Below are 13,423 nucleotides of genomic sequence, written 5' to 3'. Positions count from 1 at the left end.
ACTACAATTCCCAGGAAATTGTAGTCCATGGACATCTGGAGGGCCGCAGTTTGACTACCCCTGTTCTATAAGGAATGGTATTTCCATTAGCCAGGTAACAACCTGGAGGATTGTACCTCTAATCAAATATATGTAGAGATTTCACTATACGGCATGCTCATTCACTACGCAATTACTCAAATGATGCATGATGGGAACGTTCCAAAGCAGTTGAGTTTTGATAGTTAGTGGCAGTTAGTGTTAGTATCCCTTGCCCCTACTCCTCTGCCCCTTGTGGCTTCTAAAAACAAGTGACAAGAGGATTGGGGACATATGTCCCCCCCCTTGGGGACATAATAAATCTGTCTCTGTCTTCAGGGTCATTCCTGGGGAGGTTAAAGGAGGCAGTGGTTCGGCCTCTATAAAAGAAACCATCATTGGAGCCACAGGGCCCTGCCAGCTACTGCCCTGTCTCACATTTAGCATTTCTGGGGAAGGCTGTTGAGCATGTGGCAGTGGGGCCATTTAAAAGCATATCTAGATGGAGCTTCAGTTCTGGACCCATTCCAGCCTGGTTTCCAGCCTGGTCATGGAGTAGAGAAGGTACTGGTCGCTCTGACAGATGATCTCTGAAGACAGCTAGAGATGGATTGGCGCTTCTCATGCTATTAGGTCTCATGGCAGCATTCAACTTAGTAGATCATGAGCTTCAGCTTGTTTGGGGACATGGGCTAGGTTGTCACCAATATGCAGATGACACCCAGCTGTACCTGTTGATGAGCAGCTGGCCTAATACTCCACCTGAATTCTTGGCCAGATGTTTTTCCATCTATGTCAAGTGAAGCTATTGGGGCCCTATCTGGACCCAGAACACCTAACCACAGTGATACATACAACTGTCATCTCCAGGCTAGACTTCTGTAACTCGCTGTATGCAGGCCTACCCTTGATCTTGATCCAGAAACTACAGCAGGTTCAGTATGTGGCTGCCCAGGTCCTTATGAGAACCCTGTGGGGAGTACATATTCAAGCTGTTCTCCAGCAGCTGCATTAGTTACTGCTTGAATTCTGGATCAAGCTTGAGGTATTGGTCTGGGAAAGAGCCTCTTGTGGCGCAGAGTGGTAAGGCAGCAGACATGCAGTCTGAAAACTCTGCCCATGAGGCTGGGAGTTCAATCCCAGCAGCCGGCTCAAGGTTGACTCAGCCTTCCATCCTTCCGAGGTCGGTAAAATGAGTACCCAGCTTGCTGGGGGGTAAACGGTAATGACTGGGGAAGGCACTGGCAAACCACCCTGTATTGAGTCTGCCATGAAAACGCTGGAGGGCGTCACCCCAAGGGTCAGACATGACTTGGTGCTTGCACAGTTGATACCTTTACCTTTATTGGTCTGGGATCTGCATACCTGAGGGACTGCCTTTCTGAGCATGTCCCTCAAAGAGCATTGCATTCTACAGACTCTAACCTACTGGAAGTCCCTGGCCCCAAAGAAGTGTGATTGGCCCTGGCTCTAGCCCGGTGTAATGAGTTGCCAGCTGAAAACCAGGCCCATCAGAGCTGACAAAATTCTGATGGGCCTGCAAGATGGCACTCTTCCACCAGGCATATGGTTGAGGCCAATACAATCACAACATGATATCAGAAAGCCCCCCTCCCTCTCCACCTCCCCATTCATCTGAAATCCAGATATAAAATTGACATCAGAATTACTCTGACCCATGGGGGCAGAGCTGGAGCACTCTTGTTTGAAATTTAAAAATTACTGTTTGAAAAATGTTTTCTATTTACTATGTATATGTGTTTTAAGCCTATGTCAGAGACAGGTGGACAATAAATTTAATTAATAGTGATGCTGATGCTGATGATAAGAGTAATTATTATTTTGTCCACGTCCTTTTTTAAAGTGAGGCCTCCAGGACTGCACACAGTACTCCAGGGGCAGTGGGCAAATGCAGTATATGGAGGGACTATGACATCTTGCGATTTTGATGTGATACCTCTATTGATACAGCCCAAGACTGTGTTCACCTTCTTTACTGCCACATCACACTGTCTGCTCATATTTAGCTTACAGTCCACAAGTACCCCAAGATCTGCTACCCAGAAGCATGTCTTCCATCCAGTACATATGCTTCTCATTTTTATGACTCAGATGCAGAACTCTGCACTTCTCCTGATTGAATTGCATCTTGTTCTCAGTTATCCACTTTTCCAGCATATTCAGATCTCATTGCACTCTGTATCTCCTGCGGTGTTTGCTATTCTTCCCAATATGGTGTCATCTGCAAATTTAATAAGTAGTCCCTCTACCTCTTCAATTCAGATGATTGATAAAAATGTTGAAAAGTACTGGACCCAGTATCAATCGCTGTGGCACCCCACTGCTCACCACCCTCTAATCTGATGAAATACCATGTGGGCCCCCCTGCATGTTCACATAAAAACTGCAACATGTGATAAGGTCATACAAAAACCGATGACATTGATAACTTGAAAAGCAGAATTCTGTATGCTGTAAAGATCTTGTCAATTGAATTCTCCAATGTGGGATGTCAATGGATATGGACAGAAATGTGGGACGCTCTAGTATGTGTGTAGGTGTGCCTGTGTTTCGTCTTGCATTTCTGCAGCCAAGCCCTGTGTAGAGAGAGGTATTGGCAACACAACCTTCTCTTCCACAGGCCCCACATCTCTTAAGTCTGACCGTGATTCTTACCTGCTGTTTGAAAAGGACGCAGCCTGTCTTCCCATATCTGCTTCTGAAAACTTTTCTTTGTTCAACGGCTCCCTTGGTTCCCTAGATGCGGTGTTAACTTGAATTAGGAGGTCTGGGTCTTTATCAAGGTCTTCTCTTTGATCAGTTTCTATCTGAATTAAAGGCACTTCCCTTAAGCAGGCAGAGGAGCTAGTAAGCTTGGTAGGAAACATTCCAGAGGCTGCAGAATACTGTCCTTTCCCGTCCAAGTGTATTCTTTCTCCTATTGGTTTAGAGCTTTGCAACCCTTTTGGGACAGGACTGCTTTCTTCTGAACTACCATCTCTATTTGTAGAATCTTGATGGATTGCAATTAAAGTTTTCCCACTTTCAACAATATTTTCAGCTAGCCTATTTGCATATTGTTGGACATGCGGTGGAGAGTCATGGGGATGCTGTTCAGGCTCTGTAACCTCTCTTTCATCTACAATTATTTTGTTTTTGCACATTAGAGCTTTGATGGAGTTTGCCCAAGTCTCATGGATCAGCATGTCTGTTACTTGATCAGACCTACATCTTTGATACAGGTAAGAGTCTGATTTGCAAAGCCCAGAAGAGGATATGGTGTTGACGGGCTGTACACTTAAAGAATCCTGGTGCCCATTGTGGGAAAATCCATCTAATGAATTTGCCTTGATGGGCACATTCACTGTTAGCCTTGAAGCTGAGGATCTATCAGGCACTGAGGACTGTCGAAAACAAAAAGGTGATCGCTGGGAAGGAGGAAATAAACTGCTACTCCAGTCCTTTGAATTCCGTGCATAAAACACATTCTCTTTATTCTCTTTTTCTATTTCTTTAAGCATATACCTATAAAACTCTTCTGTTATGCTTTCTGTGCTTGACTGTTTAGATGGGCAACTCGGCCGGACATTGAGGTGGCCATTTTTCTTGGAGGCTTGCTGCAATGCAGAAGTTAAGATGTTATTTGCATTTTTCCCAGCATAGTAGTCAAGCAACAAATCAAACTCTCGGCCTTCATTTTCCATCTGATTGACCATAAATCGTGAAAATTCATCTGTAATGCTTTCGCAGCTAGACTGCTTGGAGATAGAACTTGTTCTGCTCATCGGCTGGCCAAGGGTGTTCATGGGACCCAAAGTATTGGCAGACCCTTTGGCATCTGAATCCTCTTCAGGAATGCTTTCACAATTAGAAGTATTGCTTCTATTCCACCTGTCACAGTGCAGTCTGTTTCGAGGATGGTTTGGACTTTGCCACACATTTTCTGTCATAGAGAATTCAGCTAAGTTCATAATTTTAGCAGCCACTTCATTGGCAAAACTAGAATCTGGGGTATCATCAAGATTAATGGACTCATCCACTACTCTATTCATAAGCCTCTCTTTTAACTCAGGGTGCTCATCTGTTTTTCTCTTAATTTCACTAAGCCTGGGTGGCCTATGCTTTCTCACAATGGATTCATTTGATTGTGTGGTTTCCTTCTTCCTTTTGATGGTTCGGCATGACAAAGCCTGAGGCATCAAATATTCACTTCCTCTCTTCCATGCACAGAACCAGGGTTGCTTGCCATTTGAATTGTCAAGACAAATGGCAGCTATTTCTGTTGCCATGGAGACCACTGTTTCTGCCAATTCTTCTGCAAAATCTGTTATGCAGTATTTATCTGTTGGGTGATTCAACTGCAGCAGAGGTTGAGAAGGCAACAGTCCTTGATTACCCAATAAGGACACACTGAGTTGGGCTTCACTGGACCAGGCTACATCACAGGGGTGCTCTTCCTGACTCTCTGCACTGACTAGAGAACTAGAAGACTGCAATTCTTGAATACCATATTTGCATTCATTCCCAGTTGTGGTATTTTCCCAGCCAGTAAACGACTTGAGCTCTTTCTTAGTTTGATTATTGCTAGGATTTGTAGATTTGGAACAATCTCTTGCAGTCCTTTTCACATACCTTTTCTTGGGAGATGTCCTCCCAGTTGGTGAACTATGACCACTGGATCTAGGGGACAGATCTGTACGAAACACTGCTGATTTCTGTGCAGCTGCAATAAGTTCCCCGTTATCTTTCACTACATTTGTTAAAGAAACAGGATCCTTCTCAGTAGTACCAGAGGAAGGCTCATTATTGGTGTAGTTTGGGGACTGCTGTAACACATTACTCATTGCTTCTTTGGATTGACTGTCGGTTACTTGCCACTTGAAATTTTCTTCAGCCAAGTTATCTGAACATTCACTAAGCTGTGACAGATCACTCATTTTCTTACAAGTGAAATACAGCACGCTGAAAAGCAGATTGTTTGCAGTTGCAACAAAGAGATCCTGGCTGTTCATGCCAATGTTTCTTTCTGAACTGGTGCTACCCTGCTTCTTCCTGACCTCTTCTGCAGAGTGCCTCAGAATAATATTAGACAAGTTCTGAGCAAGTTCATCGACTACGATTTCGTCCAAGAGTGTAATAGGTGGCTTTCGTGCTGCCTGAACTATTTTCCCATTTATGGATTCCATAAACTCCCCTATGTTTTTGTACATTTCTGGTTTTGTTAGTACTAAGGATGCCTCTTTGAACAACGTTTGTGCAATGCTACTGTTCAGATTCTCCATGCTGCTCCCTATGGCTATACTGCAGTGGAGAGTAATGGCTGCTGTTGCCTCAGCAGCCGATAAGAGTCCAGTTGAAGTTACAGGATATGTGTCATCTTTTTTTTCACCAAGACCACACACAGCAACAGCGCTTGCTACTTGAGTCATTCCACACAGGGCAGATGGGAAAGAATAGTCTACAGATATACAGTTATTGAGGGTTTGGGAAGGATTTGGCTCTTCACTGCCTACCACATTATTTTCAGAGTCCATTGGTTCCTGTTCTCTATGAAGTTTTTCTGCAGCATGTGGGCTCGAAATAGTACCAATGACTGTCGCTGCACAGGCCAAAGCTACTTCCAAAGTACTCTGAGTGCTTCCACTAGAGGTGCTGTCTTGGACCAAATCCACAACTTCAGTAGGACAATCCATTTCAGACGCAGGACACAGATTTGGTGAGCTAGATCCAGGCCACTCAGACACGTTTTCAGAACCATCTGGACTTTGAACTATGACAATTTTGGGAAGTTCGTTCCATGGACAGGAAGCCACATCATCTTCTGTTGTACATGTGGCTGAAGTTAAGGAGTTACCAACAGAGATACTGATGGCAGCCTCTTTGGTAAAAGCAGACTGAGACAATCGGATGAAGGCATCCTGCAGTACAGACTCCGCCAAATTTGTAGCAAATTGACCTGCAGTTTCTTGTTCATTCTGCATGGGAAGGTGAGGTTTTATTTCATCTCTACACTCCAGTGTGTCTAAGTGACTATTTTGTTCTGCTGTTGCATCATCTAGAGAAATCAATTCCTCCTTTGCCATTGTTGCCAAAGATGCATCTTCTGATACATCAGAGTTTTCTGTGTCACCCCTAGAAGAGTCTTCCAGGTCATCTGTATTTGAGGATGGCTTAGATTTCCCAGCTACACTAGCCTTCCATTGTAGCTGCTTGGTGGCCTTAACAACAGTTTGTAAAACACTGTCTTCATCTCCAGGATTAAAGTCTTCCTCAGATGAACTTGAGGTCCGGTCTGGAGCCGCATGGCTTTTGCTAATACAATTCGCTTCTAAAGTAAATGGCAATCTGGCCTGTTTGCAGTCTAGGATTTCAAGTCCTTTCCCTTGATACTTTTGGAATGCTGCTGAAGGTTCTGCGACATTTAGCTTTTCCTGATCTGGGAGGAAAAAAACAATATGTTAGTACTCAGATAAAAAGATATCCCTTCCTGGACAGTGAACATTATAAAGCAGCATGTACTGGATGAAGCACGCAGCCACCATGTTCAGTGACCCCAAATATGTCTCATGAGTAATGATATTTAAAGGTATGGAAAATATTTTTCTTGATTTCATTATATTGCTTCCAAGCAGCCATTAGAAATATACATCACTGAACATCCAGCACCATTTCTACAAACATAGCCACTCTATATGCTTGACCACCAGATTTTACCATTTTTATACTCATCGGCATCATTCTCCTCATCAAAGTGTTCTGATGCTGTAAGGAAATCTTCCTCTATTGAGGACACCGAACAGTTGGTATCATCCTCGGGCTTTAAGATGCTGGCCTCTACACGCAGCCGCCTCTCCTGAACAAGCTCCAGCCCAATCAGGAACTTGTTTATTTCAAAGATGATGCAGCTTGTGCTGTTCTTTTGGTTCCCTCTTGCACACTGAACCAGACAGACATCTGTCAGCCAAGAACACTGAGGGGGGGGGGATGGGGAGAAAGAGAAAACACCCAAAGAGTTATGCAAGTAAAAGGAAAACAGAGAATTTTTATCTAAACTGTTCACTCTCTCTAAATACTTTCTGCAATAATAAGACTTGTAAAATTAACTGACTATCTGCAGGATGCCGTAGTGTTTTGCTTTACATGGGGAATACACGAGGCTTCCAGCCTCAAAAGTTTTAATGGAAGCAATATACAATGGATACATATCTGTGTTAATTCACACCCCCCCCTTTGAGTACTTTTCAAACTACAATTTCCTTCATCAGAAAAGTCAAAGATTATTATGTCATTTACAAAGCTAAATCTGATTCAAATTACCCCAGCCCACTTGCTAATCTCCTGCTGAGAAAGTCCATATAAAGTTAGTTACAATAAAGCCTCATTAGACCCTTGGAACAAGGTCCCCAAGATTAAATGAAGTTCCATTACTTTCACTAACTCTATCAGAATCGGAACAACATCTGTAATTGCCTTGGAACATATCCTGAAATGAGCCGCATACCAAATGAGTGCCAACAGCCATTGATTGGCATGCTTTGATGCCCTCCCAACCAATAACTAAGGCAAAACCTCATTTTGTACACATCACAAAAAGGTGCCTATGATACGGATAAGTAAATTAGAAGCACCCAGGCACCATGTCTTATGCTTAGAACTAGCTAAAATTAGAGTAAAGCTGGATAAGGGAAAGATATATCTGTTATCTGGAATGCCGTTAGTTGAGGAAGCATATTTGTTTTACAATTAGAAGTTGATTTTATAGAATTTAAGTGCTGTATGTGTTTGGGTCTATGTTTCCATCTATATGTGCTGTAATGATGAAGACCTGTGGACTAAGCATTACATTTTTAATTTATATGCTTATAAATACCATACAAACAAAGAGTAGCAACAAATGTAAGTGTGTTATATATGTAAACATGTTGTTTTCTTTTTATACACAAATATTTCATTGTAGTCCTAGTTAGAATTCATCCCCATGTGTTACTTGCATAAGAAAACATAGAGTGCCTGTTAAGAGTATGAAGGCATTGAAAAAGAGTTTAAAGTTCATACCTGGGGTACTTCAAAATCAGCCTGAAGGTTCCCAGAAGTTAATCCACTCAGCAGGATAATCTCATTCTCTTTTGGTGGTTGTACTTTCATTGAATTGATAAGCTTTGGAAGATTTGGGGAGACACTCATCAATCTCTGTAGTATAAGAAAAATATGATTTAAAAAACGTATGTATGCACCATTCCTGGGGAGCTTGGGGCAGCTCACAACAATAATAATAAGCCAATAAAATCAATACATAAATTCCTAAAATATGTGATTAATTAAAGTTAAAAGTCTAGCAATTCAGAAGTACCAATTCCTCCTCCCTAGTGAGAGAGGGACACATAAAGTGCATTCTTAGTAACCAGTAGGTGGATATTAGTTGTTGTTTTAGGTGCTTTAGATAGAGAGGCCAGAATTTTTGATGGCATTTCTAGGCCTCAACCATAGGCCTGGTGGAACAGCTCCATCTTACAGGCCCTGCGGAACTGTCTGAGTATTCTACCAGGCCCGGGGCAGGACCCTAGATAAAGCCAGTTTAACCTCTTTGGGGCCAGCTTAACCTCTTATGAAGCATAACTGCACTTTTTAAATTAGTTGTGCAATCATATGTATGTGTGTTTTAAAATGCTGGTTTCCAGGGTTTCATAATGTTACTTGAAATACAAATTCACATCGTTGTGGCCATAGTTAGGCCTAAAAAACATCCCTGGAAATGACTGTTAGATGGAAATATAGCCCAGGAAGGAACTCTCTGGTCTCAAATATGATTTTTTTACAAAAAAGTTATAGCTTTATCCATCCATCTTTCCATCCATCCATTTCTATGACCTGGCCCTTTGTGACCTGGCTTACATCAAAATCTCAACGACATTGAATCCTTTTGTAAAACTAGAGCCCAACCTGTAGCAGTTCTACCTAACCTCCCCAAATCCTTTCCCAGGGCTAGGAAGTCTTGTTAGGCCCCTTCCTTCAAGTACCCATCCAGAGGCACTGGGTTGAGATGGGCCATGAAGCCAGAAATTTGTGTTGGGTGGTTTTGATTTGTGTTAGAAGTTTTATTTCATTGAATCAGTCTATTTTATTATATTTTACTTATAAACTGCTGTGAGCCAGCTGATCCGAGAGCGGCGGTTAATAATGTAATAAATAAATAAATCCGTCAGCATGTTTGAGGGGTTGGAATTCACGCCTTATGAGGAAAGGTTGAGAGAGTTGGGTACATGTAGGTTGCAGATGATGAGGGTAAGAGTGATAGGATGGCTGTGTTTAACTATGTAAAAGGTAGACATCTTGAAGAGGGAGGTAAAGGTATCACCTGTGCAAGCACCGGGTCATGTCTGACCCTTGGGGTGACGGCCTCCAGCGTTTTCATGGCAGACTCAATACAGGGTGGTTTGCCAGTGCCTTCCCCAGTCATTACCGTTTTACTCCCCAGCAAGCTGGGTACTCATTTAACCAACCTCGGAAGGATGGAAGGCTGAGTCAACCTTGAGCCGGCTGCTGGGATCGAACTCCCAACCTCATGGGCAGACAGCTTCAGACAGCATGTCGCTGCCTTACCACTCTGCGCCACAAGAGGCTCTTTGAAGAGGGAGACAACTTGTTTATTGCAGCTTTTGAGACAAGGACTAGGAGCAATGGATTCAAATTACAGAAAAGGAGGTTCCACTTAAATATTAGAAGGCTGATGATAAGAGCAGTTTGTAGATGGAATATGCTGCCTTGGAGAGTGGTAGAGTCTCCTTCATTGGAAGTTTTTAGGAGATTGGATAAGCACTTGTCAAAAGTGTGTGATTTTTAAGTCCCTAAGAAGGTGAGGGGCTGGATCAGATGGTCTGTTATGGTCCAGCTCTGTGTGATTCTGATTCTACCACCTGAATATGAAAAGAAGACCATAATTCTGTGAGCTTGTTGTACATAATTCCAAGTGAATTTTGTCAAATGTCTGAAAGTTGATACAAATTTCTCCACTTTTGGACATACATTTTACCATTGCCATTAACAAAACTTTGTTCTTAGAGGGTCATCAAATTAGTATAGGATTGTTAACATGAATGCCAGTATTAGCCAAATGTTGATAATTCACTGTAACATATACATAACACTTAGTGAGGTCCTCCATAGTTTGGATTCACAGCACTGTGGGGAATGAGTTCCTTGACTATCGCTTTGCATATTTTAGTGCTGAACCATGCCTTTTAATGCCTGGTTTCTGAAAAGTCTGTGACTGAGCCAAGCTCAAATTTAGGATGGAAGATCTATCACAGTTTTATCTTGCCCTTCTATGACTGATTATGCACAGCCACAGCCGCGCCAGGCTGCCACCTCGCCGTAGTGGCAGGGTGGGATGTTCCTCCATTCCTTGTGTATGCGTGAGGCTGGGGCTCCCTCAGCGTATGCGGCCTGCCCCACTGTAACAGCTGTGTGGGCACATCACAAGACTGGAAGTGCCAGGTATGCTTCACGGCAGCAGCAGCAGTGGGGGTGAGTGGGTAGGGGGCAGGGGAACACCCTGTCCAGCTCTGTGGAGCTGTGGAGGGTGTGTGGTGTCTGCAGGGGTGTGTGGTGTCCCTGCAGGGATGCTGTAGATTGGGGGAAGATTATGCACAGGGCTGGCCCACCCTAGACCCTAATGGCACCTGCGGCATCTCAGGGAATGCAGAAGACTCCATGTTCCCTTACTGTGGGGCATCCGAGGGCTTGAGTCAGGCCAGGGTTCGGCAGTGCCCAGGATGGTGGTCATGTCAGGCATAATCGGGGATAAGCCCTATAGCCCTGTTGCCGCCAACCTGGGCATTCCACCCCATGCATAACTGTGGCTCTTTAAATATCAGAAACAGAAAGATCACGAAACTGCCTATACATGACTTTCCAAGTCAAGTTTCTCAGTGTTGTCTGTAGGTTCAAACAAACCATTTTATATGAAAAAAGATCTCAGTTTCTGTAACTGAATATTGTGCATACGATATATATTTATTGAATATTTGATGTTTTTCAGTCACTGGTTAAAGAAAGCAGCTGGAGAAAGATTTTCAACCAGTGACTAATCATCTGAAGGCAATTAGGAGAGAACAAATTGGCTGTTCTCAGTAGAATTAAATACTGAAAAGGTTTTGCAGTGAGCTTCTTTTCAAGCACTGATGTTGCTGTTAGGTAAATAAGCTTTCACTTCATGAATGGCCTTGGCATAATTCTGATGGAAGAGCTATTAAAAGTTTGCTAATGAACCTTATGCACACTTTGAGTAAAATATTTCAATATGTTTACTTTAATTTCCAATTAGTGTAGCACTAATATGTTACATTACAGTGCCTGCTAAACACAGTGAAACTGTTGCAGCTTCGAAATGCCCTTACATGCAACAAACAATCACAGTGTAGGTTCGAATACCATCAGGGAGATGTGGGTTTGAATCCCCATTTTGCTATGGAAGCTTGCTGGCTCATCTTAGGTCAATTACTCTCTCCCAGAGAAACCTGCTTCAGGGGCTTGACATGAGGATAAAATGATGTTGTAAGCCCTTGGAAAGGCAATTGGGGTAGAAATTGGGAAGGAGCATGTAAGGCCAAGACTCTTTCATATAAAGCAAAACTATGATTTTTGAAACAGAAAAATAAGTAATCTGGATTTTGTGAGATTCAATCCCCTGAACTTTCTGGTATTCTTTTTTGGATTATACTAGGGGAGGTCTCTTTCATAGTGGAAAAAGTCCTTGCTCCTATCCTAATGCTGTGAAAAAAGTAAGTGCACAGAAGCCCAACTGCCCAGAGTAAGAGCTATTTGGCTCCTTCCCATTTTACATTCTCCACTTAATTCAACAGTCTCTTTTACAGAAATCCTAGCTTTGTGTTTTTTTCCTGGAATTAGATTGAGATGAAGTGGCAGATCTGAGTCAAAGTGGTTAGAACTCAGCACTTCTAAGAAGCAAGTTTTGCAAGGCCCTTCCTGCTATGGTGTCCAGTTCTTGTAAGCAGATCTCACTAGTTGGCATTCACAGGTATGTGAGAGTGAGCGATGCACAGCTCTCACAGAGGCCTAGTGGTGCTTCCTTCCAGTTGCCAAGATACCTGGTGATATTACTCTGTTAGCCTCCCCTGGGCCCTATTTTATCTTACTGGCTGCAAGGATAGGGCAGAACGCCATTTGATTAAAACACCTCCTGCTGCAGCACAGAGCTCCTCTTGATGGTAACAGACATATGGTGCCCTGACTTAAAGTGATGGGTTTGGACTGTATTGAACCATAGATTTATTGGGTTGATTGCCACCTTTAAATGTGTGCGCCAGTTCACATTTGATGACTTATCCATACAAGCACCTTAGTCTGCTGGTGGGTTTGCAAAAGTGCCCTGCTCACATTACGTCCCAGTACATATGATTGTTGCAATCTCTGTCATCATGGTATGTTATTTTCCCGGGGACTGGAAATTATTGAGATTATTATTCTATGATTATTCTATGATTCTATGATTGAGACATCTGTTCACTCTTCTGTTTTTTCCTTATGAGTAATTGCAGGCTTTTGTGTATTGTGCATACTATTTGTTTAGTAGCACAGCACTTGCCTGTTTCTTGTGTTCCTCATCACCATCACTTTTGCATGCATCCAGATTCACAAAGCAAACCTGCAAGCGAGAGAGAGAAAGGGAAAGAAAGTAATGGATAGACTCTCAAGGCTCTCTGAAGATCTCTAAAGCTTCTAGCAATTAAAACATTAAAAACATTTCTATATATGTGTTTAATAATTTGTCACCTTCTAACACAAATGATAAGATTGTCTAAGATAAGTTGTTATTTTTTTGAGAGAAAAGCATTGGAAAGAAGGAAATTAAGTTAAACGACACATTGCTCATATAGGATATCTGCCTGCCAGCTAAAGACGTAGCATACAAGGAAGTCACTTTGCATGCACTAAGGGATTCTGGTGGGAGGACCCTACTCTACAGCAAAATCTACTTCCAATAAGATAAACAGTAATATGATTTAACAGCAACTTCCCTGTTTGGAAATGAGAGCTGACCCCAAAGGCTGAACTTTAAGTTCCCAGAAACCAACAATTTCCTGTGATGCTTTTATAAAGTTCTTTGCTGAGAAAACCTCTCAAATTTGTTCTGATTTGGATGCTGAAACAGGGGAAACTTCAAACACCCGGTTCCTTTATGGATCATTTTGAGCTAGTTACCACGCTGAACACCGCCTGTGAAGATCACTACTTCTATGTCAGATTGCTCTAGGTACTTAAAACATGTAAAGATCAGATCGATCAGTCCCTAAGTTTCATTAAAACTCAATCCCACCCTGACACAGACACATCTTGCCTTGTGTGCTAAAACCAGGCAGCCATCCAGCCGTTACTTCAAATACTC

The 13,423-nt window shown here is 42.6% G+C and overlaps 1 protein-coding gene across 3 annotated transcripts in view; it reads right to left on the bottom strand.

Moving 5' to 3' along the window:
- The window catches only part of SPHKAP (SPHK1 interactor, AKAP domain containing), a 72,040-nt gene that overhangs the window by 10,791 nt on the left and 47,826 nt on the right, over nucleotides 1-13,423 (bottom strand). For all 3 annotated transcript variants that reach the window (XM_077348826.1, XM_077348829.1, XM_077348827.1), the window contains exons 4-7: nucleotides 12,623-12,682; nucleotides 8,074-8,208; nucleotides 6,733-6,988; nucleotides 2,695-6,454 (exon numbers count right to left, since the gene is read on the bottom strand). In XM_077348826.1, the coding sequence (XP_077204941.1) occupies nucleotides 2,695-6,454; nucleotides 6,733-6,988; nucleotides 8,074-8,208; nucleotides 12,623-12,682 (4,211 nt within the window). The remainder of the gene's footprint in view (nucleotides 1-2,694; nucleotides 6,455-6,732; nucleotides 6,989-8,073; nucleotides 8,209-12,622; nucleotides 12,683-13,423) is intronic.

This window comes from Paroedura picta, chromosome 8, assembly GCF_049243985.1.
Source record: "Paroedura picta isolate Pp20150507F chromosome 8, Ppicta_v3.0, whole genome shotgun sequence".
NCBI lineage: Eukaryota > Metazoa > Chordata > Lepidosauria > Squamata > Gekkonidae > Paroedura > Paroedura picta.
The sequence above is the reverse complement of the archived record's forward strand: the minus strand, read 5'-3'. Positions and strand labels throughout refer to the sequence as shown.